The sequence below is a fragment of the Ascidiella aspersa genome, chromosome 7, assembly GCF_963924565.1.
Source record: "Ascidiella aspersa chromosome 7, kaAscAspe10.2, whole genome shotgun sequence".
Taxonomy (NCBI): domain Eukaryota; kingdom Metazoa; phylum Chordata; class Ascidiacea; order Phlebobranchia; family Ascidiidae; genus Ascidiella; species Ascidiella aspersa.
The window spans coordinates 7178420-7203470 of NC_139453.1; the positions used below are offsets into that span (position 1 = coordinate 7178420).

The 25051-nt window shown below is 39.1% G+C and overlaps 2 protein-coding genes across 2 annotated transcripts in view; both read right to left on the reverse strand.

The window, feature by feature from the left end:
* Window positions 1-7434, reverse strand: part of LOC146137480 (protein MTSS 2-like) — a 57794-nt gene extending 50360 nt beyond the window's left edge. The window contains exons 1-3 of the mRNA XM_083393596.1: window positions 7101-7434; window positions 6671-6732; window positions 6421-6494 (exon numbers count right to left, since the gene is read on the reverse strand). Coding sequence (XP_083249722.1) covers window positions 6421-6494; window positions 6671-6732; window positions 7101-7190 — 226 coding nt within the window. The 5' untranslated portion in view covers window positions 7191-7434. The remainder of the gene's footprint in view (window positions 1-6420; window positions 6495-6670; window positions 6733-7100) is intronic.
* A 3272-nt stretch (window positions 7435-10706) lies between these two features.
* Window positions 10707-25051, reverse strand: part of LOC146137481 (uncharacterized) — a 65426-nt gene continuing 51081 nt past the window's right edge. The window contains exons 56-68 of the mRNA XM_083394356.1: window positions 24192-24323; window positions 22861-23625; window positions 22027-22171; window positions 21299-21498; window positions 19929-20298; window positions 18854-19125; window positions 17794-17898; window positions 16593-16983; window positions 16186-16340; window positions 15349-15462; window positions 14743-14898; window positions 12994-13141; window positions 10707-11956 (exon numbers count right to left, since the gene is read on the reverse strand). Coding sequence (XP_083250482.1) covers window positions 11859-11956; window positions 12994-13141; window positions 14743-14898; window positions 15349-15462; window positions 16186-16340; window positions 16593-16983; window positions 17794-17898; window positions 18854-19125; window positions 19929-20298; window positions 21299-21498; window positions 22027-22171; window positions 22861-23625; window positions 24192-24323 — 3051 coding nt within the window. The 3' untranslated portion in view covers window positions 10707-11858. The remainder of the gene's footprint in view (window positions 11957-12993; window positions 13142-14742; window positions 14899-15348; window positions 15463-16185; window positions 16341-16592; window positions 16984-17793; window positions 17899-18853; window positions 19126-19928; window positions 20299-21298; window positions 21499-22026; window positions 22172-22860; window positions 23626-24191; window positions 24324-25051) is intronic.

Genomic DNA, 25051 nt, shown 5'->3' on the forward strand with positions numbered 1-25051 from the left:
GTCGGTGAAAATAAACGTGCCGAATTTTTTTTTTTTTGGACATTTTTTTTTTTCTAAATTAAGATTTCGGAGTATCAAAGAATCAATAGAAGTTCATAGTAAGAATATCAAACGTGGATGTTAAAAATGAATATAAAGTTATTCGAATAAAGTGTTATTCGAAACGTTCAAAAGGCTACCTACTTCTGTATGGGCTTTGGTATTCTTACTACGTCTTAATAGTTACTACAGCCTCCAACCATTCTGCCCCAAGAAATATGAATTCATTTTGAAAATCGAAATGGGAGTATCTGCTTTTTTACAAAATAACCAGCAAAAGAAAGTAAAGGGTCTACTAAGGTACGCGTAGCTGTTAAGACCCCCGGCTGGTTTAAGATTCACAAACACCTGACAAACAGACACGTCGTAAAATATAAACAAACGATTTAAAGCGACGTTGTTCAACTTGTGATATTGACAAAATATTTTTTCTTCTTTAATTGAAAAAATAGTCTTGCGCCAAAGCTATTTTTGCTTTATGTGTAATTTTGGATCCTTTTCATTTTTTTCTTAGTAGTTCCGATTTAAAAACGTGCAGACAACTAAGTCTCTCACTAGAAATTGCGTCAAATTTTCGCGAATGGTTATTACCGAATATCAAAATATTTCAATGGTGGATTGATTTTCGCGCCAACTAACAAGCCCTTCTAATTTTTGAGGCTTGTCAGTCAAAGTTCGCCTGCAATTTCCGCCTTTCGAGGAACTAAACGGAGACGTCGGAAACGCTAAGAAGAAGTAAACAACAACAGCACGTTTTGGCCGCGTATGGCGCTTGCAATAAGATTCTATTCTGGGTTTTGCAAATAATGTGGGCCTATTAACATGGCCACTTTATCAGTTGGGGCAACTAAAAAAGAGCCCTTTGATTGGCTATGTACACTATTAGCAAGGATTCATGTAGATTGCAGGGTAGACAGTAGCGTTACTTAAATTCTGCGTCGCGGCACATTGTTGAAATATTCTCAAATTATATTGAAATATTCTCAAATTTGAACGCGGAGCATTTTGGAAAGTTAAAAAATACTTATTCGTATTACAAACTGGCATATAAACAAGCATGTGGGACTTTTATGTCCAATATTCACTTACAAACCGGTAGTGCCATTACATAATACCTTGCCGTTTACTAAACCTGGTGCAAAGTTAAGATTTTTTCGTTTCAGTGCCGTGAAAGCTGAAAAGCTTGAAAACCACCGTTATTAGCATGATTAATCCATGCTACTAGCGGAGAGGCAGAACGGTGCAAAATTTATAGTCGACCAAAAAATTGCAAAAAAGCGATCCAACCCTTTTAGAAGCTGGCACTTAATCGGATCATAAATGCGTTAATGAGGCGAATAATTACCAGTCGGGAACCAGCCAAGGGGTTAGAGAACAAAATGCCCCGTCCCCGCGCTGTTATGCAAACATTCGCGATATTACGCAGTCGAGCAACGCGTCACCGACGGCGCTTTTGTGTAAACACAAGTCTTCTGGCCTTGAGCGATTGCGCGCGCAATTCTTTTTTTTTCTTTTTTTTGAATCATAACAAAACCGGATTTGGCATGCTGGTGACAATGGCTTGAACTGGGTGGATAAGATCTAACGTGTTCCGGATTATTCGGGGTCTCCGGGTCTTGCGTTTAATAAATTTACCTGAAAAATCACATCTATATCAACGTAAGTTGCCATACAGTATATTTTCGTTTAAAGCAGAGCATCGCATAATTTATTAAGTTAACATTAGGGCAGAGTTTCCCAAACTGGGCTAAGTGTACCCCTAATGGTACGGTACACAAGATAAATTGTTGAGCTTTTCTTGTATGCACAACAATATATTTTGTAGTAGCCACATTTGACTGTGACTCTTGTGAAATGTTTTTGTCATGTCATATATATATATATATATATATATATGTGTGTGTATTTTGAAAAATACTCATTGTTGAAAAATTAAATATGTTGAAAATAAATAAAACGTCATCCAAAACGTTCAAAATCATACCTACTTCTGTATGGGCTTTGATATTCTTACTACGTTTTACTACAACCTCCAAGCATTATGCTCCCAATAGCGTTCACATCAAGCTAAATGTTATTTTTAGGCAGACGCATTTGTTTATTGCGTGGCTAAAATAAAAGTATGTAAATCCCTGTATAAAGGTAATGTATTGTGTTTGTCCCAGGTGAATTGCATCCAAATGTTACCGTGCATTTTCCAATTAATTCCGGGCATATGGTTGTACGATGAAAAATGTACAGCAATCGAAACATTGTGTGTGGAATAGGGGCTGGGCTCGACAATCAAAACTGCTCGCCAGTCGTTTGAACAATGGCCCGACGATCGATTGGCCCTTATCGTCGTGACGACAACAATGGGCACTGTGACGTGACACACAAAGATGGCGCGATTCGAATGCGGGATTGTCAAAAGCGAAAAGCTCAGGCTGGAATAGGAAGGCTACCGATTGGCCTTAAATAGCTTCAATCAATACGCTAGTGTTTGTGTTTGTGTAAGCTAAGGGAATGGTAATTTATTAGAGCCTGATGTTTTAATACACGCTTTTTGAGATTAGATAGGAACAGACCAAATGTCCGGTGATTTTACTAAGTTTTGTAGCCTTTTTTTAAAGATCAATTTTAGAACGCAAAATGTCTCTTTCGGCGACGTTTGCCAAGATTTCCACCAAAAACAAAGAGTAATTTTTATAAAAAAACATCGCGCAGTAACCAGAACTAAATTTAACAAATTCGTTTATAAGTGTCTCTTTACCAGGATTTAAAATATCAACACGAGACAAAAATAAATGTTAACAACAATCATGGCGCAATTTCACGAAATCCACTTCTCTTAAAATACAAGGTGTGAAACCTTGTATGTCAATGCGTCAAACACGAACCTGCATAACCCAACACCAACAGTTGTTACCACACCCATCATACACAGCTTGTCAGCAGCGTGCCATTGCACAAAGCAAAACAAAAATCGGCAATCAGTTTGGGAGAACTGCAGCCATCAATCTTTCTTAAAGAGGAAAGGCGAAATCAGTGATTGGCCGTGGCCAATTGCTCAGTGAACCTGGCAATGCAATTGGAGGCAATAAATTGGACGATCAAAGCCATCTAGGGCCGATTATAGTAAGGGTATTGAAGGGATTTGCTAGTAAATGCAATGGGCTCCGGTTCTCTTGGCGTATATTTTCAGGAACACGAAAATTCGAAAAAATAGTTTGTTTTTTTCAGGTAAAAGAAATAGAATTTTGAATGTGTTCAGATAAACGATTTGTTTTCTTTCAGGCACACAACAAAAATTGAGAAATGTGTTCGGGTACACGAAAATCCGATTGGGACATTTCGTTTTGGGCAAATCAAACTAAATAATATGCCATTTACGAATCTAACTATGTGAGGGAATATAAATTTGCAAGAAAATTACATCAGAACAAATCAAAATCTTGTCGAATTGGGCAAGAGAAACAATACACGATTTAACAGCGACAGCCACAAATTTGTCCAACATCTTTATTACAAAAGTTTAGTTCGCTAAATGTTTGTACGAGTAACAATGGTGCACTAAAAAACGAGAAAACGCAAGCAAAAAACACAGCATTTCTAAACATCTGATGAAATGAATCCATTGCTGCTGCCGGGCTTTGTTTCAATTGTAAAATTATTCTTCAGGCAAAATTTTATTAAAGCAGCAACGTTTCGATCACCTATTGCAACTAAAGGCGAAAAAAAAAAATCTTCCAGGCAAACAATAAAGGAAAAACACAATGGAACACGTTCTAAACAAGAACAATATCAGGTGAAAGTGGCATATTTGTTCACAGGTGTTCAAAACTAGGAGAAACACACACCCGAAGCTGCTTTTCGTAAGAGTGCAGCACAAAACCCCACAAAGTAGCAGTAACAACGGAAGTGCGGTTTAGTCTCCATTGTCAGTCAACTTCACGTTACATCCGCGCGGCAGGGGTAGTATTTCAGTCAGTCAAGCAAGCAACGTAGCGTTTTAATTAAAACGGCGGCTGTTCGGCAACTGTTTCGCAGCGGGGGACGCCAGTGGTCCGGACGAAAGGCGAGAGAATTTCCCTGTTGTTTAAAAGCTTTCAAAGTCGTTTTTAACACTTTTCGAACTGTGCTCAATATTGGTAATTGTGCTTAAAAGGCGTTCTAGATAAAAAATGACCTCGCTTGGCGAAATATAGGAGGTAAACAGGGTTTATTGTACTGAAATTGACCTGGATGCACTTTTGTTGCATTTCAATTAAATTTTTGAGAATTTCTGGTCACTTTTACTTCTTTAGATTTCTCGAAAAACAAGCAAAGTTTCCGCACGACTTCCGAAAACCACATACTTGGTCATACATTCTAGAAGAAAGGCGGAATAAACCTTTTCAATCCCCTAATTCCAGGTAATCTTGTGATTTAGCTTGTAACCCACGCAAATACGAACTGATTCACCCCGAAAGAGCGCTTCCTATTTAAAGAGAAAGTACATTCACGGTTGAATAAACATTCCAAAAGCGCGAAAAACCGTTTTTTCGACACGCGCCTTTTTTAACAGTCACTTCTGCCGCATAGGCAAATATCGGTGTGGGCTGCGGAAAACGATACGTCATTATGACGTCATTTCGGGCACAAGCCAAGAGCTGACCTCATTAGGGCGTCACGTTTTTTGCGCGAATGCCAACCCGTTGTCCGGCCGGATATAGCGAACGATCGTAAGGTAGCTGGGGTCAAATTCGCTTAAATTGCAGTTTTTCCTCGAAAATATTTGTAAAGTCGACATTTTTTGGGAACACAGACAGTTAGTGCGTGTTCGTGCGTAAATTTTCGAAAATTTGAGTGCATAGCGGTTTAAACGAATTTCGTTTTGCCCGCCAAGCGTTCTTTTGGCAATGATTAAAACTACAGATTAGGGAGTTTTAAATCCACAAAAATAGGCGACGGATTAGGAAGTTTAATACCAACTTAAGGAATTAAACTGCGCGAAAAATAGAAAATCAATTCTTATGGAAAAAAAAGCGACCATTTTAGCAACAGACAAACCAGCTGATTTTTAACCCAAGTAACAAAAAATCGAATCGAAAAAAACGTTGCAACAACAAAAAACGGCGCCATTTTAACAAGAAGCGAAACGTCCGGGCAAACGCAAACGAAAACAATAAAATTTACTGCTACGCACACACATACGCATTCAGCATCTGTTACGCAAATACGAAACATTACCACTTCCTAAATGGCCACGTGTACATTAGACCAGGTCCCAGGCCTAATACGCTCTCCTAATCCACGGAAAACTGAGTTTCGATATATAAAGCGTAACGGCCTTGGGTAGTTAAAACGAGGCCAGCCAATACAAATAAATCACATCCGGCCCGCAAAGCAACACACCACACTTATAGCGCAAGATTCAACAAGGCCAGTCGCAATAGCGTTGTAGGCCAGCCATTTGTTGACCCACCCCCATTTAGGAATGGACTAGATTCCGGAATTGAATCCATTAGCAGCATTGAGCAGTTGTTTTCCGGCTAATTGGTCGACGTTGCCGTCTATTGACCGAGCGAATAGGAAGTTTGACTGACGGCTGTCTTTTATTCTCTCTCTTTCTCAGTTGCTTGTTCTTGGGTATTGGCTTTTCAGTCACAGTCTCATGATACACACAGGTCCAGAGTTTTAACAGGCTATGTCCATTAACTGGACATTGGAACTGGACACTACTGTAAATCTAAAAGATTGCTGACCGCGAAATCACCAAACATTTCCATTTCCCAAAAAAATTGGTCTTTTATGAAAAACAGATGGCGAACTTTTGCATATTTCTGTAGCTATCACAAGCTGCTTTTTATAGCAATGGATATTTATATTTTTTTTTAAGTCAACACATATATAAAAAATGTAATTTCTATGCCACAAAGAATCGAAAAGAATATAATAAATTTGAATACCACAACAAATAAAGTGACGCTAAAATTAAGCATTCTGATAAATATATCATTTCTAGGCAATTCAAGAAAGCAGATTTAAACCGCAATACAATAGAATCCAAATGGATGATGGAATCACTTAATTAGCGTGAGCTTTGCCCAGCTAACAAACAAATGGGTTACGCAAATAGACAGAAAGACCAAACAGGAACAGACCAGCTGGTGCTACATTGAACAATCCAACTGTACCACTTTGGAAACTGATTTATAAATTTACTCCATTTTACTCCCTAAATTTACTCCAGTATCTTTTTTACCTTTATAAAAAGCAACTGTTTTAGTGTCGCCTAATCATCTGACAACCAAAAATGCACACAAAGCATCAATGCGGCTTTTTGGTGAGCTTGCCTAAGTCCGTGCAAATCCCTTGGCTTAGGCGAACTAGCGGGGATAAACATATGACTCCACAAACCTTTGGTGTTGGTGGCACTGTCGGCAATTTTCTGCAGAGACTCCAGAAAGGCAGTTACAGCCAGGGATGTTGCCCTACGCAAACACAAAACTCAAATCAATCATTTCGCTCAAATGCTTAAAATGCATATTTAAGAAATGACTATCACACTAACATCAGTAACTCTAATTAAGTTTCAACAACTTTAAATCAAGTTATTTCATTAAAAATCAAATTTTATTATTTTAAGTTAACGGAAAAGTTAACGTACTTCAATAAGGTGTGTAGTTTAGTTCCTCGGGTTACAAATTCATCCCACAGTGGAGAACTTGACTAGAAAACAATATAAAGCAAATTGTTTGTAAAAAAACAAACTTTCGATTTATAAGGTAACTGTATATTTTTTCAACAAACCAAAAAGTTTGCAGTAAGAATATCCCATATAGAAGTAGGTATCATTTTGAATGTTTCAAACAACCTACTTCTGTATGGGCTTTGATATTCTTACTACGTCTTACTACAACCTCCAACCATTATGCTCCAAAAAGCTTGTGTTTGCATGATATTACTTCAAAAGTGGAACGTTTGAACTACAAAGAAAATCTATTTTATTTTCTAAAAAATATCAGTCAAATTTCTTTAACGTTAACAAATTTCTTATAAAGTTTCACTTCCTTTGTAGTAACGTCAAATAATCAAACCTTCAAGTCAGTGACGATGCTTTGAAAGAGGGTCCCAAGTAGGGAGCACTCTTTTTCAATATCCATGGCAGTCCGGCCAACGGATGTCATGTGTCCGTTGAACTATATTTCCACAGTTTATCCTTGTATTTTACAGATGACGTTCAATTTAAACTAAAAAGCAGTCCCTATTAAGCTCTAATTCACTGAAATAGTCCAACACCCTGGCACGTTTTGCAAAAAGTTACTGATTAAATAGTTAGAAGGTTGTTCAGTGTAATGTTGTAGTTGAACAAAAAAACACACCTAAAATGCTGAAAATACAAATTCTGTTAGTTAGCGGGATACAATAAGCTCTAGTAAAGCTAAAAGAATTAACTATTTATTATCCTTATTGCTTGCAGGTCATCTTAAAGAGCACTTTATTGATGTTTTAAGAGCGAAAATGAGTAAAAGCGCATTAAACTGGTTTAATCTTTATTTACAGCTTTTTCTGGTAACTTAAGTTACTGTATACCATAATTTTGTGTTAACTTCAAGGTCCATCTAAAATCTAGCAGCTAATGCACATGGTCACTACAGTTCATTATTAATGCAAATAAACAACATTGTATAGATTTTTGGTAAGTACTAATATGAACTGTTATGTTTTCGCTTTCTGCTTTTCTGGGCAACTGAAGTTAATATAACACAATTTTTCTTCTCATTGCCTTAATCTAGCAGCTAAATAGTGCACATGGTCGCCGCTCTTATGCCTACAGTTCGCTGGTTACGTGGCTTCGATGCAGATGGATTATTGTGCGGATCTGATACAGTGGGTTACATCCGGTGCTAAGCATGCTAACTCGAACGCAAAGCTAATTTCTACAATAGCTCGCTTCTATTAAATTTTTGCTCACAACAACTATAAAATACGCTTGCTTAAATACAGTAGAAAAACAGCATATATTTGTCGATTGCTAGTTTGTAAAAGAAGTTAGGTTAAAATACGACCCCAGAAAACTTCTACTTTCGAATTAACTGCAATGTTGTAACACTATACGTGGTTTACGTTCATTTTGACTAAAACTTAACGGTGCACTTCTGCATAGCAGTCGATCTTGTTTAGTAACTCTGTCCTAAATAATTCACTGCTTTTGTGTGTTGTAAATTAGTGCAACCCATGTCAAGTTTACTGCTACTAACTCGCCACAATTTCAGCTTCGCTATAGATTTCCAAGGCCTATCCGTGGGAAATCGTCACAGACCGGCCAAGCTGAATACAAAGCAGCATGACAACCGCGCTATTTCAACGTCAAGGCGACATTAAAACTACAGTCGTTGTTGCTCAATAAACAAAAGCGAAACGGCCATGTGTTAACATTTGAAACTACTATCCGAGACACAGGCAACACTGCAGCTCTCTGGTACTAATCCAACCGGATTAGTAAGCGAAAATGAAACCGCTAAACTGCCGAAACCTAACTAGCAAATCCAAACGACAGCTGTTCGAGGTTTGAAAACGCTAACTACTGGAGTCCGTTCTTCTCTGTAGCTATTGTTGCCTCTGTCCTCGTCTACCAGCGACCGTATTTCGCAGCAGACGGGAAAAACGCCACGGCGGCAGCGCGCCCTCCCCGCGTTTGTCTGGCAGCTCCCGTTTTTCTCACGTCGAAAGAGTGTCGGGCGAAACCAGCATGGCGTCGTTTGGTCGCCCGTTTGTTTTCCCTGAAATCGCGCGGTCGTACTTGCTAGCGTTGTGACACCGTCTAGCGGCGATAACAACTGACAGTAAAATATAGCTCACTGCAATTTTTGGTTTGTGCATTTTGTAAACGATTTTAACAAATTTTGACCTAAAGCAGTGTTGTAACGACTTAAGTCATTGACTTGACTTAAGCGCACTTAAGTCACTGTTCTTCCATGATTTGACTTGACTTAAGTCCTTTGACCAAAATGACTTGACTTGACTTAAATTAATGTCAAAGTTTTGCACATTAAACACTTTTAGTGCTGTATATATTGCGTTTCTGTTATTTTTTTAGTTAAATTATTGCTTATAATCGGACGAGTTTAACATTTTTAATAGTTTAACAGTTTACTTTTATGTCAATGACATGACTTAAAATTGACTTGCTCTTATAATGACTTGACTGGGACTTTACTTGGGCAACCGAAGACTTGGACTGGGACCTGACTTGTTATTTTTGCAAAAGACTTGACTTGGACTTAAGTTATTTTTCAAATAACTTGACTGGGACTTGAGTCATTTGAAAATGACTTGTTTAACACTGACCTAAAGTGTAGATTTTGACTTAACAAATCAAAAAATAATCTCGCTGTCGCTGACTATAAGTATTCAATAACGTAGTTCAATCGAAGTTTTTCTCCGATGACAATCTTCGATTTTTTGATTTCTTTATTTTGCAGAAGTGGCTAAATTCTCGTTAATCTTTCGACGGATGGTTGTTACAAGAAACATAATTTCAACTAAACACATTTTTTATACTTCCATGGTTAGCTTTAGGCAACCCTACGTTCAAAACCTCAACTTCCACTTTTTTACACTTGATCGCTAACGGCTTGAAGTCCTTAAAGTCATAGAATAGTGAACCTCCAGGTATACGGAACAGCGAAGCGTGTTTTTCCACGTGAAACGTCTATTTACCTAAAGCTCAATGACAATAACCAGTTGAAACACAATCAGTCCACTGTTCTAAACCTTATTTAATAAAACTCTTGAATTCCATGGACACTTTACGGATATAAGAACATGTTCTTCGCATATGTTTTTCAATAGTTAAAGAAAGTCAGTGCTGTGACGACTTGAATTGACCTAAGTGCGAATAACTAACTGTCTATAAAAGGCTTGACTAGAATGAAGTCTTTTGGATTAAGGAGTTGATTTAACTCACTTGTTGACAAATGACTTGACTTGAACTGACAGTAACTTCTGTTGCAAAGTGTCAATTTATCACTTAACATTTTGTTAGGGCCTATAATATTAAAATATTTGACTTAATGTTGGAACGTAAAACGATGAGATTGCTACATGTTTTTTGTTTTGTTTGAGTTATTTCTGGTAATAAATCGGAACAAGTTTATTAATGTTCTAATGCAGCGTGATCCATCAGCAGGCCCGCGGGCCAAAGTTGGCCACCTAGTTCAGCTTTTTTGGCCCGCGAACTGATAGTCAGCTTTGGTTCAATCTGGCAATATCACTTCAATTTTTTGGTGTTGAAATTAATTCATAACTACCGTAACTGAACAAAGGTATACATTCCATAAAGTTAGTATATATGCCTTAGACTTCTAAGGATCGCAATTTTAAAACATTGGCCCGCAAGATAAAATAAACCTTGTTTTTGGCCCGCGATGAAAATAAGTTGGACCACCCTGTTCTAATGTTAATTATTTTATGTTGATATCAGTGATTTTACTTGGGAGTTAATTTACTCTAATAATTACTTGACTAAAGCAACTGATGACTTGACTTGTCATTGATACTGGAGTTATTTTACGAATGACTTGTTAACAACACTGCATATAGCTCAAAAGATTTACGTTTTTTTTTAATTCTCGGCGTTTTTTGTTTATTTTATTTGCGCCCACGTGTTTGGGTGAGATGCAAAAAAAAAGGTAGACCGTTGGGTAGAAATAGAGAAAAAGAGAGAGAGAAGAGGGGGAGCGAGGGAAAAGGGAACGCGAGAGAGAGGCGGGGGGAAAAAAGGTGGGCGGAGAGCTGCGCAGGGAACGCACAAGATCGGTGCAACACAAAAAGGACGACAAAACACAAACGACTTAACAGAACAAAAAATACGCGCCCGTGGGTAGAGCGTCGCTTTGGAGAACTTCTGAGACAGGTACACAAGAGATAGATAAGCAACAGGGGGTGGGGCTTGACAGTAGTTAAGTGGTGGAAAAGCATATAACACAACGTCGCACACGCACGCGCAAAAGGGACAATAACCCTTTCGAGAAAGTCGCAAGGATGGTCGTGGTGATGGTATAAACAGAAAACTAGCAGTAGCAGGGTACAAATACAACACACACTTCGTTTTTTGTCACGGTCTTGACGGTAGGACACTCGCGAAAAAGCATGATTATTGATTTTGAAAGGATTTCATTTCATTTCGAGCGCAAGTTTAAATAAAAAAAATCGTGAGAGTTGATGATTCTTCAACCGGATTTGGTCTGTTTTGCGAACGCTCGCCAAAAAAGCGGGAACGTAATTACTTTCACGCCGATCTGGGCCAACGCAAATTTCCTAGCGGAATACAAAAAAGAAAACGAACAAAAAAAAAACGGCGAAAAAAACAAGAAAACTGCATCGCGTTCAAACTATTCGTAGTGGATTCATTTCATTGTTAGCGGAAAAGTTTCGTTTGGGGTTTTACATGAATTGCCCATTACATTTCATTGGGGGCTTCGACGCATATACAGAGGCACAACGACACAAAACGCAGCAAAGACAGACCACTACACAATTTCGAGTGGCGATTATAGAGTCATGGCGCAAAAAAATGCGGCGCAAACTATTTACAGCCGCTCGCGACTTTCAATGAAAAACAGAACGACAACGGCAAACAACGACATGGGGGGCACCACCTAAACTGAGAACGACAAACGCGAGCCGTTTCTATTTTTTTGTCGCTCGGAAATTTTATTTACAACTTGTTGATCCGCGAACGCAATTCCGCCTGGCCTTTTCGCGATAGCAGCAGCGGCCTTCTTCAATCAGGGTTTCAAAAAAACTTCAAAAAGTGACGTCATCACGCGTCGTCATGGCCCTGTGTGACGTCATTTGTGCTTGTCGGGCGTCTCACGGTCTTTGGTCGCGCCACCTGTCAGGTCCATTGGCTGGTCGTCGCCTGTGCCACGTGACTGGCTCCGGCCACCTGATTGGTCGAGAGAGCGAGGTTTAGTGATTTACTCCAATTTTCACGATTGATTGGAAACTTTGAATGATTGTTTCCATCTTTTATAAGGGAGGTTTGGATTTTTTTGAGTTACGTAAATTATGATAACACAAGCACGCATCGAACCGTTTAAGATGATTTCGATCTACTCGACCATATTGGCTTTTGACATTTTTTTCAAGCTACATTACAGATCCGTGCATAGTTTATATAAAATACAAGTACAACTATGCACGGATCTGTAAAGTCGAAATGATTTCTCTCGGCTTTAAAGTTATAATTCGCGATCGTTTTTTGTCCAAAATATCGGGTATCGGTTGAGGAATAAAATGTTTAGTATCGAACATCCCAACTTTGATATCTGAATGAGATATCAAGTACCAGATGTCCCTAAAGCAGTGGCTCTTAAACTTTCCCCTTTGTGCACCCTTAAACCAATTTTCTTTTACAGCAGAGGTTCTTAAATGACATTCTTGCTGCACCTCTTTTAAATCACCAGCCAATTTCTCGCACCCCTTCTGGAATTGCTTAAATAACAAAACCATAGTAATTTAATTTTTATACAAGTAACTTGTCCACAGTAACAAAATACAAAATTGTGAGTTAGTACCCCCAAAGCCATCGCAGAACCACCGAATCTGTTGATCTATGATGCAAGCAGAGCAGACTAGAAAAACAACCTGCAGTGAGGTTCGAACTCACGACCTCCGGTCAAGCCGGGACCGTCGCTCTACCAATTGAGCTAAGCAGGCTCAAAAGGGAACGAGTCGAGAAACAACCATACGCCAATGCTTGTTCAATCTGTTAGTACAAGCAACCTCATTGAAGGGGATCCACAGTACCATATCATTTATTCAATGAAACATTCACAAAAATGTGAGTTAGTTCTACATTTACCCGCGCCAAGAAATAAATTACAGTAGTAATACATTTTCTGTGTCTGATTCAGCACACCAGCACAACCTGGGAACAATTCTCGCACCCCTTAAGGACCCCCTGATTAAGAAACCCTGCCCTAAAGTGTCCCTTACTTTTGGTGGCTGATGACGTCGACGAAGTGCTTCCGCGTCGCTGATCACGTGAGCTGCTGCTCGACTGCCCTCTGGCGGATGATTTGGCGAGCGAAGATGGATCCATTCCGGGCATTCCTCCAAATGCTGCCATCTGAAAGAGAAAACGTGAATTTTATGAAATTCAATGTTTTTTTTAGGTGAAATATTTAGCACGTCCGGTATAACTAACAATAAATAACAATCCGACATTTTTTAAGTAATATTTCGCCTACACTGGCATCGTCAGTTCCTTAACTTGAATGAATCTGTCTAATTCTAGTTTTACTCGGGCTGTTACCGCCAATTGTTTGGGATTAAACAAAGATACGCCATTTTCTGGTATAACTAGACTCGGATGAGAGCGAATTTTTGGTGCGTAGTTTTGAAAGCTTGATCTTACTTCAAACCGTGTCTATAGAAGGTTGACAACTGAAATAAAACAAACGTGGCGTTCATCATACTCGGTTGTTTTTTGAGGTAGAACATTTCACGCACAAAGTATAACTAGACTCGGTTGAAAGCGATTTTTTAAATTGGTTCTTTTATTTGAAACCATGATTTTTACGTTGAATTCGTGTATGTCTAATTTTTCGTCGAATGAAAATATTTCAATTCCTACATTATCCACAAAACCCAACAGCTTGTGATAGAAGTATCAACTACACAAAATCGCTCCAACTAGATCAGGGGTGTCCAACAAGCGACCAAATAAAAAATGGCACGCAAGCCCCCCTAAATTACTTAATTTGCTATTCAGCCAATTGTAAAATAATACCTAATTTTTTATACAGTAAATTGTCATTGTTTATTCACAATATAAAACAATCGCGGCAATCACGACAACTAACAATTACTTCTAATACTATTACATTATATATAGCTCACCGACGGACACTTAGATGCAGTAATGCGCACTGCTCACTACACGTTTGTATTATTTGTAAAAAAAAACGCTTTTATTATTAGAAAGAATTATATTACCAAACTTTGGCACGGGAAGAAGTCATAGGATTAAAATTGGCACGCCGGCATGTTTGAGTTGGACACCCCTGAACTAGATGCTGTACTTTTAACAGAAACCAAAACAAAACCTTTTCTCCATAAAGCCAGTTTACAACTCAGCTGATTTTCTGCCTAATTTTTCAAGCCAGAGTTTAAAAGGAGAAACAAGACATTCATTTGAGGCGAGGCTGCAATCTGCCAAAACGAAAACCACTGAAGCGCCTAGCCTTACAGGTACCAACTTAGGGGAACAAAAAATGGGCGTCAATCCAGTGTTGTAAAGACTTAATGACTTGACTTTTCAATATTTCGGACAAATGATTTGACTTGAACTCAAGTCATTGTGTCAAATAACTTGAGTAAAAATTAAGTGTTCTTATAATATTTGTTAATAAAATTTGGACATAAATCTCAAATTTTATACGTAAAACAATCTGCTTGCTATATGTTGCGTTTCTTTTTTTTTTGAGTTGAGTCGAGTCGAGTTATGGCTCATAAATTTTACCAATTTGAATAGTTTGGCGCTTATTAATAGTCAAGAAGTTGACTTGAGGTAGATCTAATGACTTGACTGGGACTTGACCGGACATCCGCTGACATTTTTTGCAAAAAACTTAACTTGGGACTTACACTTTAGCCATTTCTTAAGACTTGCTTATAACATTGTCGATATACAACGACACCAAAATGACCCATGTTTGTTCAACCCACCTGTGCAGCCAGCATCTCGGGGCTCATCATGTCCATCGGCATGCCGAGCAGGTTGTTTAGGTTGGGGACCTGACCACCCATCATCATGCCAGGGAAGAGCATCTGGTTGGCCCCCGGGGGCAGGAAGGGGTTGGGCATGCCGGGAATTCCCCCGCCCTGGGGAGGGACAGATACGACATTGGTTAAGTGCAAAGTAAATTAAAACATCACTTATAAAAAGGTTGGACGCAATCGTTATAATTCTGAGTTAGTCAAAAGATTATTTAGCACGTTACCTACTTCTGTGTGGGCTCTTTCATTTTGATCGTTTGAAAATATATTTTTATTCATTCTCAACATCTGTTGTTGAAAATAAATAAAGACTTATTCGAAACGTTCAAAATGCTACCTACTTCTGTATGGGCTTTAGCTTATTACCATAACTGGAAGTATATCCTAAAAAAAATAAAACTTTTAAACTGGTGATGGTGGATTATTACTTTCACGAAACATCAACTTTTACGTCCATTTGTTTTGGATTAGGGTAATTACGCCACTTTGTATCGGTAAGGGAAAAAACACCAAGTACCGAGCATGTCTATTTTAAAACAAAAACAAAGAACCTACCCGTTGTAGGGCGGCGAGGGCTTCCGACATGGGATCTCCAGAGAATCCAGCGGAAGATGAGGAAGAAGATGATTGTTTGTTGGAGGAAGATCGACTTCCACCGCTCCGGTCGCCCTGGTAACAGCAGAAAGATTTATTGCGAGAATGTAGAAAACAATCAGTTCTTGTGCAAAATAATAGGCTTCTGTCCATAGATTGCCCATTACATTTCGTTGGGGGACACGAGGGTCGGGAGCCTTAGACGGACATACAGAGGCACAACGATACAAACGCAACGAACCACTACATAACTTTGAGTGGCGATTTAAGAGTTAACGGTTAATTTATTGAACGTTGTCCTGGCAGTCATTGACTGTTTTCCTGGGAGGGATGCTTACAACTTAACCGAAAAAAGAGACTTTTCTAAATTCCATCCAAAAATTAAACCCTAACCCCGACTTAACCCCCCTAAATTTTCCCATGATATTCCATTAAACATTTTTAGCAAACCTCCACACCAGGGGGTTTTAAACCGGGTTCTGTACACCGCTCGGAATACGTGTACTAGTTTAAGAGGGCTCATGAGGGCCTAATTAAAATAATGGTTTATTGAGTGAAAAAGCGAACTATTTTTTCAAACGGAGAGTTTAATCGAAAACAAGACTTTTGGCGCCTATCTGGACGATTTAAACTTCATTAAAGTTTCTCATTTTTCAGATGAAAACTCTGATTTTTTACACTTTTTGACGTCAGACAAAAAAAAGGGGTTTGCGCTAAAAAATTTAATAACCTCTGATGTACAAATTTTAAAGTATTTAACTTTCGAATTTTTACTTAATCGATTAAAAAAATTCTCACCTTTCGACTTTTTCTGCTTTTGCCGCTCTCTGACGACCCCCGGTGTTCCTTCTTCTGCTGGGCAGGTGGGGGTCCTTGGGCCAGGGCGGCCATCGCGGCCAACGTGCCCGGGTCCTGAGGCGGAAAGCCGAGGGGATTCCCGAAGCCCGACATGTCTGAGGAAAACAAAAATTAATTTTTTTTATCGACAAAATTTTGCCTTTGTAAAAATATCAAGGCCCATACAGAAGTAGGTTGATTGATTCTGAAAGTTTGGAATATCTCTTTATCATATTGGAAAAGTTTAAAATGCTTCCTACTTCTGTATGGGCTTTGCTATTTTCAATACGTCTTACTACAACCTCAAACCATTACGCTCCCAAAACCTTGCCTTACAAACAAAACAAAAATAACCAAAAAAATCTCACCGCCAAAGAAAGGCAGCATTGGGAATCCGGAAGCGGCCAGCGCCTTCATGTCCGGCATACCCTGGCCAGGCATTTGACCCTGGAGGGCCATCATCAGTTGCATTGGGTCCTGCATCAGGCCCCCGGCCCCTCCGGCCCCCTGGAGGAGCCCCGGGAACATGGCCGCCGCCGTCTGAGGGGGGAGTCCCCCCAGGGCCGCCGCCAGGGCAGCGTTGCTGTTGGCAACGGCTTGAGCAGCTTGAGACGAAGTGGAGTTTTCGGAGTAGGATGAAGATGATGGAGTCCCGCTGTTTGTGGAGGAGTTGTTCTTCCCGGAGGACTTGGAGGAAGATGATAAGGAGGGGAATTGCGAAGGGAGGATGCGAGTGTGCAGCTCTTTGGGGAGGAATTTCTGCGAAAATACGAGTTTTCGTTGGTTGAGACAAATGAAGCGCCAGTGCAATGGAATCTAAACTTGTTTTAATTGTTTTTTTTTAATAAAATTCTGTGTCCAATTTATTTCATTTAATCGAATTGTTTTTTATTAAACAAAATTAATATAGAAAATAGTTGTCACACATTAAAGTGAGCTTGAAAAGTTGCCGTCTAGTGTGCACTTTATTGATTACGAAGACGTTTTGTTATTAGAAAAACACTTATTTAGCGCAAGATAACACTAAGGTTAGGTTAGAAGAAGTTGTTTGCATTTAGTTGAACCACGAAGCTTTATTATTATTAAGAAAAGCGCACGAGTTTGAATTTTTAAGGTTTTTTATTAGATCACAAAGGAACCCAACGGACAAACACTATAGTAAAACAAAAAAGGTCATACATACTTTTGCTCTATATGCAAAATCAAACTTTTAGTAGTTTAATAATTTACCAAATATACGTCGGTAACATTTTGTTTTTTAAGGGTGTTAACGAAGATATATTTCATATTTTTAAATATTAGAATTCCAAGCTTTGTGAAATCATTGTTTGACTATGATTAAAACGAAATACTATACACGAGTATTCTAGTAAGGATGACTTTCCTGCTAAATGTAATCTATTTATGCTATCTGAAGGGTTCGGTAGGTCAAAAAGAATGGGAATAACGGTTTTAGATTAACACAAGTGTTATTAACCTAAAACGCTGCCAAATTTTCCGGAAATTTAGGCAAAATTACGCCCGACTAACATATGGTGTTCGTTGCAATTAGGTAAGTTTAAAACATACCGATTTCCTCAGGACCTGTGACCACTCGGGCGTGACCACCACATCCGGGAGTGCGCGGAGGTAATCAGCCAATGAGGAGAGCTCTGGCGCCTGGCGACCAGTCAACTGGAACGAGAAACATAAAAGATTTGAAAAGAAGCAAACACAAGACGTGAAAACTTGCCATACAACTTTATTTCACGGACTTGTATAAATCTCACGGTCAACACTTTTCGTTACGGCACTTTCTAAACACATAACCTAACATGGACGTGAAATAAATCAAAAGAATATCGAAAAGTTTTTAAAAAAATATAGGGCTTTTCAAAGACTCTTTAATACATAAATCAATAAGACTTTTCCAGATTTAAATATTTTGTGACAACCCTGATAGACTATGGTCGGTTAATACTTGAAATACGTTAAAACGACCACTAATCTTCATTTTTGCTTAATTTAAACAAAATAAATTTATTTGTAATTTTTGTAATCATTATAAGGACGCCGGTAAAACTTTGTGGGTATTTGATATACAAGAGAAATCTTGCAACACAATATCTTTCATGTTCAGAAGATTTAGTTTGATGCAACAGTATGTGATAAAATTAATTCAAATCCTGTTTTGTTTTTCACACAAAAAAACTGTTTGTTTTAAAGATTAAAGACTGAATGGTAGTTTTTCGTTGTAGCTGCTAAATTCATGCGTTTTCAGGACCATAAAAAAGATAAAACTATGGCCGGTCAATACTTTTAACATCTTAAAACGACCACTAATCTACGTATTTTAAGATTTTCGTTTCAACAAGAGAAATATTTTGTTTAAAACATTAAATACTAAATGGGAGTTTTTCGTTGTGGTTGCAGAATTCATGCGTTTTCAGGGCCATAAAAAAGTATTTAAAAAAAAAGAAAAACCGTTTCCACATAATACGTTAAAAAAGCAAAAAAAGTTGCTAAATAGAAAAATCCATTTTACGACAACTACCATCTTTCCAGTCGTAAGATTCACGAAAAAAATGTAAAAAATTCCTAATGAAAAAACAAACAAACAAGCGAAAAAATGTAAAAAAATGACAATTACCTTCTTGCCAGTTGTAAGATTGACAACCGACACTCTCTCGTCTCCCGTCAGCTGCGTGTGGTCACTAGGGGGCGCCTTGTCGTCGTCGCGAGCGTGGTGCGACCTCGAGTGGCGAGACGGCGACGACCGGTGGGGGCTCGAGCGGCGGTCGTGCTGGGGGGCGTGGTGGGACTTACCCTCATCGCGGGGGTTGCTGGGGGCCTTGAAGCCCGGTAGCAGCTCGGGGGGAGCCCCACCGGGGAAAAGGCCGCCGGCGATGAGCGCGGCAACATCTGGAAAAAAATTAAAATTAAACAAATAAAAAATAAAACTCGTCTGCAGTGAGGTTCGAACTCACCGAGTCCGTCGCTCTACCCACTAAGCTTCGCAGACCCAGATTAGGAGCGAATCGCGAAACAACCTTAAGACTATTGATTGTTGCATCCTGTTAGTAAATCTAGCCTGCAGTGAGGCGCAAACTCCGGCCATTTTCGTGCAGTGAGGCGCAAACTCCGGCCAACACGACCTCCGCCCATTTCGGGACGGTCGCTCTACCAACTGAGCTATTCAGGCTCAGGGAGGAGCGAGTCAATAAACAACCGTGACGCCAATGCTTTCTACATTCTGTTAGTGCTAGAAATGATAGCATATAAAATTTTCCGAAATTAGAAATGTTTCGTGAAAGACAGTTTAAAAATCACTGGTTAAAATGGTAGATGCAAGCCATATCTCATGTTGCCAAATGGATACCCCCTAGTGACAAGTGGCACGTTGCCTTACCTAGAGACAAGCTGGCAACGTTGGCGAGCACTTCGGGTGGTAAGCTTTACAATAAATGGCCAGTGCCAAAATGTGAAAAATCGCCCTAAGACAAGTCGGTTACCTGATGACAAACTTAAAAATAATTGCCAGTGTCAAAACGTGAGAAATCACATCCGCCATAAGTGGCATGTTAAGTGCCAAACAACCGTAATGACAAGTGACGTGTTGCCATAGCACGGTAGTGACAAGTGTCATGTTACCAAATCACGCCCGCCTTAAGTGGCACGTTACCAAATGGTAAATCGCGAATGTGACAAGTGGCATGTTGCCTTACCTGGTGGCAAGCTGGCAAGGTTGGCGAGCACTTCGGGCGGCAAGCTGAGCAGTGCAGCGGTGGCGGGATCCATGCCGGACATTTGCTGCTGGAGAAGCGCAAGATCCGACATCTGCTGCTGCTGCTGTTGCTTGGAAGAAGAGGATGACCCTCCACCACTTCCTCCTCCTGTACTCCGGCTCGTGCTGGGTGAGTAGGGGGGCAGGGGGTTAGGGGCGGTAAAGGGGTCATCGCTGCTGCTGCTGGGGCCAGGGTGAGCCCCTGTTTTGTCGGGGGTCTTTGCGACGGAGCGCTTCTCGACCAGCTCCTTGGTCTGCATCTTGGTCGTCTCCACCAACTTCTCGGCGCTCTTCAGGAGTTCGTCCGCCTCCTGGAGGACCTCGATCTGGAATATGGAGGTTGGAGGATTAAGGAGGACTAAGGGGATGATTTATCTTTCAATTCGATGCCGATGATAGAATTTTTATGGCAAAAAGTGTAAGTTTGTTTAAAAAGGCTTTTACATTGTAAAGAGATGCGGTGCTTTGTAGTTCATTTTTTATAGCAATGTTACACATATTTCTAGACTAGGGCAATTAGAATATCTTATTAAAAATTGTTAAATTAATAATAAGGTATTGTAGGGATGATTTATCTTTTAATTCGATGCCGATGGTAAAGTATTTATGACGAAAAATCTACCTATATGATTATCTTGTTTAAACTGCTTTGTATTGTAGAGAGATGACCGATGACTCGTTTTGCATTTTTTATTGCAATGTTTCGTATTTTTTTTTTTGCCTACGGAAATTAGAATAATCTATTAAAACGGACCTCGATCTGGAAGATTGGGATGGTCAGGGATGTTTTTTTCTTTCAATTTGATGCCACTAGTATAACTTTTATGACAAAAAGCGTGCGTGTGCTTATGTGCAACAATGCCTTTACATTGTAGAGAGATGTGCTAAGCTTTGTATGTCATTTTTTATAGAAATGTTGCATATTTTGGGCCTACAGCGATTAGAATTTCTAATAAAAAAGCGTTATATTAACAAAAAATCTACTGCGAGATGAAAAGATTACCATGTACGATAAAAAGCTTAAACTACCAAATAAAATTAGGACACAAAGGATAAAAATTTAAATTGTTTGGATGGTTAAAATTTGATGAAAGTTACCAAAATTTAGGTTAAAAGGAAGGGTAGAAAATTCAGACCAAAAAAATAACAGAATTTTAATTCAAATAAAAAGGTAAAAATTTAAGACAAAAAGGTTTCAATTAAAAATTAAACCCTGTGGAATTATTTAAACATGGGTCATGTTAATAAACGCGTTTCGCCACAACTTAAAAAAATAATAATAAAAAACATATTTCACCGGTTTTAAATGACACCTACCTTGGATTTTAGGTCCTTCATTTTGGGTGAGGCGCTGGGCGGTTGCTGGGGGATTATGGTGGGGCTGTTCACCCCTGGGTCACTCTCATCCTGACTGGGGTTATCCGGGGCGCCCACCTCGGACGAGTCGCCCCCCTTTTTGGACCCAGTTTCTTCGCGTTGCTGCCTTAGTGCTTGGTAGTCGACCACGAAACCTAGGGATAAAGAAAATCATAAACTTTTTAGCCATTAACGTGTACAGAGAATGTAATCTTTTGCGGCGTAAACTGTACTTAGATTCAGGACATTTATGCTTCTGTTTGTGTTGTAATTATTGTATAGCCTTAAATTATAATCCAACAGCGTAACATATTAGGCGATAAATAAAGCATTAGGGTGTAAGCAAACAAGTAAACAACTTCAACAGTTTTTATATTTTAGTCCAGCATTGCATAAAGACGGGAGAATGTCTACAACTTACAAATAAGGTAAAACTGAGTTCTACTTCAAAAAAAAAATCCATGTTTCTACTATCAGTTATAAGAGGTAAAACATATTTATAATTATTTTTTTATTTTTTTTTTAGACGTATTTTTTTTTATTTCAGAAAAAAAAAACGTTAAAATATCCACATGTGAACTATAAACTCAAACGGCAAACATTTGCACGTAAGACAAGTAAACTCATAGGACATTTATCTCTCACGGGAGGTGTATTAGAGCACCCTAGCTTTGAAAACCTACCAGGGTTGTCTTTGAGCCAATCAGCGAGGTCTTTATTGAGCGGGGCGTCATCCCCTGATATCCTCAGTCCCTCTGCGCTGTTGTGAACAGGTATGCGACAGTCGGAGGGAAGCATGGCAGGTGACACGAACGCTTTGCGAGATTTCTGCACACACAAAATCGACGGTTAGTTTTGCGCAACCGAAAACAGAAGCTATGTACCTAGTTAAAAGTTTAATCGTTTTTTTAGGCTGCATAGGTTAATCTTTAATGGTTGACAACATATAGGGAAGATTAGACTGAATTATGTTTGACAGTGCAAGAGCACGTTTATGACGTTTAAGTCAGTAAGTGATTTAATCTTTCATTTTTTAGGGCCAATTTATGTAATTGGCGCTTTATAAAAAAACACGGACAAAAGCAGAAACTACTACCCTTAATTCTTGCTCTTTTTCAGATCACTGGCTTTCAACCAGGGGTCCTAGGACCCCCGGAGGTGCGTAAAAGGTCGCGGGTGTAGTGTACTGGTAAATTGATAACGATTTTTTAAATGTTAAAAAATAACACTGCATATCTGAGCATTTTTGCTAGACAGTAACATTGTATATATCAGAATTTTTACAATTGGACTACAAGATTGTTTTTCAAGTTGACAAATTCATAGATTAAAAAGTTGTTCTGCAATATTATTCTTGATAAAATTTTCTGAAAGGGATCACTGACCAAAACTATTCCACTGTCAGCGCAAATATTCAGTTTACTAGAAATTAGGAAGTTTTAAATAAGGTTCGGTAGGAAGTGTTTCTAGTTTATAACGTGTATTTCGAAAGTTACATTTAGTCACAAAAAGCAAACCTTTCCGGAAGATCGCATCGGGCTGTCCTCATCATTCCTTGCTCCCGATCCGACCCCGAACATTGCGTCCAGCTTGCTTCCTCCCTTCCGACTCGGTGTCCTCTTCTCCGCAACATCCTGACTCTTCTCTCTCCCCTCCTTCTCCAAAGAAGAGGAGGACTTTAAGAGGCTGGAAGAAGAAGAATCGGAGGTCGCTTTCGAATCGTGATGTTGCGATTTGGAAGCCAAAGAAGAGTCGGAATGATCTTTAGAGTGAGAAGCGGAGGATGAAGACGGAAATGAGGATGAAGTTGGCGGGAGCATGCCGGGATTCAGGAATCCAGGCATGAGAGCCAACTCAGGAGGAAGTCCCATGCTCTTCATTAGTTTCTCCATGTCTCCTGGCGACGGCATCGCTGGGAGTCCGGCCGGAAGTTGCGGGAAGTTGTCCTGGGGTTTTCCGGGATTCATCATCTGGAAGGGATCCATCATGGGAAGAAGAGGCATGAAAGCGGCCACGGCGGTCATTGGATCCATCCCGGCTTTCACAGCATCCTGGATCGCTTGCTGGAGCGTGTTGTTTGCAGCCATCATCTGTTCCGGCGTGGGCATCATTGCGGCCTGCTGCTGTGCTTTGAGGAGCTCCTGGCTCATCTTGGACGAGTCCTTGCCTCCGCCTCCTCTTGATCTAGATGGAGATGAGGAGCTCGAGGATTGTCGGTAGCTTCCGGACTTGGAGGGACGGCCGCGCGTCGGTTTCTCGGTCGACTCGCTTTTGGAGAGTTCCTGTGCGAAGAGGTGAGTTGGCTGCTGGATTTTTTGGAAGAAAATCAATTCAGGAAATTATTTTAGGGGACAAATTAAATTAAGGAACTGTTTTTGGGGACAAATTAAAATTTAGAAAATATTTTAGAAATAATTAAAAAAAATATTTTTAGGGACAAATCACATTTATGAAAATATTTTTAGGGACAAATCACATTTATGAAAATATTTTTAGGGACAAATCACATTAATGAAAATATTTTTAGGGACAAATTACATTTATGAAAATATTTTTAGGGACAAATTACATTAAGGAAAATATTTCCAGGGACAAATGAAAAAAGCGATTATTTTCACAAAAAATCGTAAACGGCGGTTTGGTCCTAGCATTAAAGCAACGTTTTAACGGCCTTCGTTTGATGCACAGCATTACTAGGAAGTTGGTAAATCTGATTTGATTTGAAAAAATTGCCCAAACGACAATTTTGAAGCGAACTCCTCTTTTAATGCAGAAAAAACGGAAAAAAACACATTTTTATTTAAACTTGAAAAAGTGACTGCCAATAAGCGACAAAAATGACGTGAACTCTTACGTTGCTTAAAGCCTTCAGATTGGCGAGCAGCGAAGCGGAACTGTTTCCCAGTTCGTCCTCCTTCGATTGTGACATCATCATGGATGCCGCGGAATCGACGCCGCGTGCGGAACCGAACCCAGAACCCTTGGAAGAAAGGTAATGCAAATTGAAATATTGCAAGACAATAAATTGTAAGTTTAGGCGGTTGGTTTGTATTTGTGAAGATTCATTGAGAATATTTGTTTAGAGTAGGTTATTCCTTGAATATCATGTTTAAATGAATATTGCAAAGTACTGTACGGTTTGTTGTTATTATAAAACAAACGCGATGCAGCGCAGTGAATTATAAGTCATGCAATATTAAAAAAAAATAACTTTTTGCCGAATAAAGGAAAATTGATGATGTAATTTTCGAAAAAATAAAGGTCTATTTTAAACGCATAAATTAGTTTTTTTCAAGCAGGCATGGAAGCACTTCATTCTATATTTCTGGTAAACAATTGGATTATTATGAGACTAGCGATTGATACGCGAGCTTAATAAGACCATGCAAAAAAAATTAGGAACTAACCCGCGATATAGACCTTTAAGAATTTCAACTTTCGGGCAAGTTTTTTTTTCAGGACGTAACTATTAATAGATCGCGAAAATACTATCACGTTGGACGTCAATGTTTTTTTTTTTAATAGAAATGTAACTTTAAGCAGAAATTAAATTTTGGCAGTCATAAAATAATTTCTTTAATTTATTTCTTTTAAAGAGCATGGTTAAAACGGTAAAACATTGTTTTTTTGCATGCTTTCCAGTTGTTACAATTTCATATTTCACAGATTTTCCGTAGGTTTCGGATGGGAACCCATTCCACCCTAGTA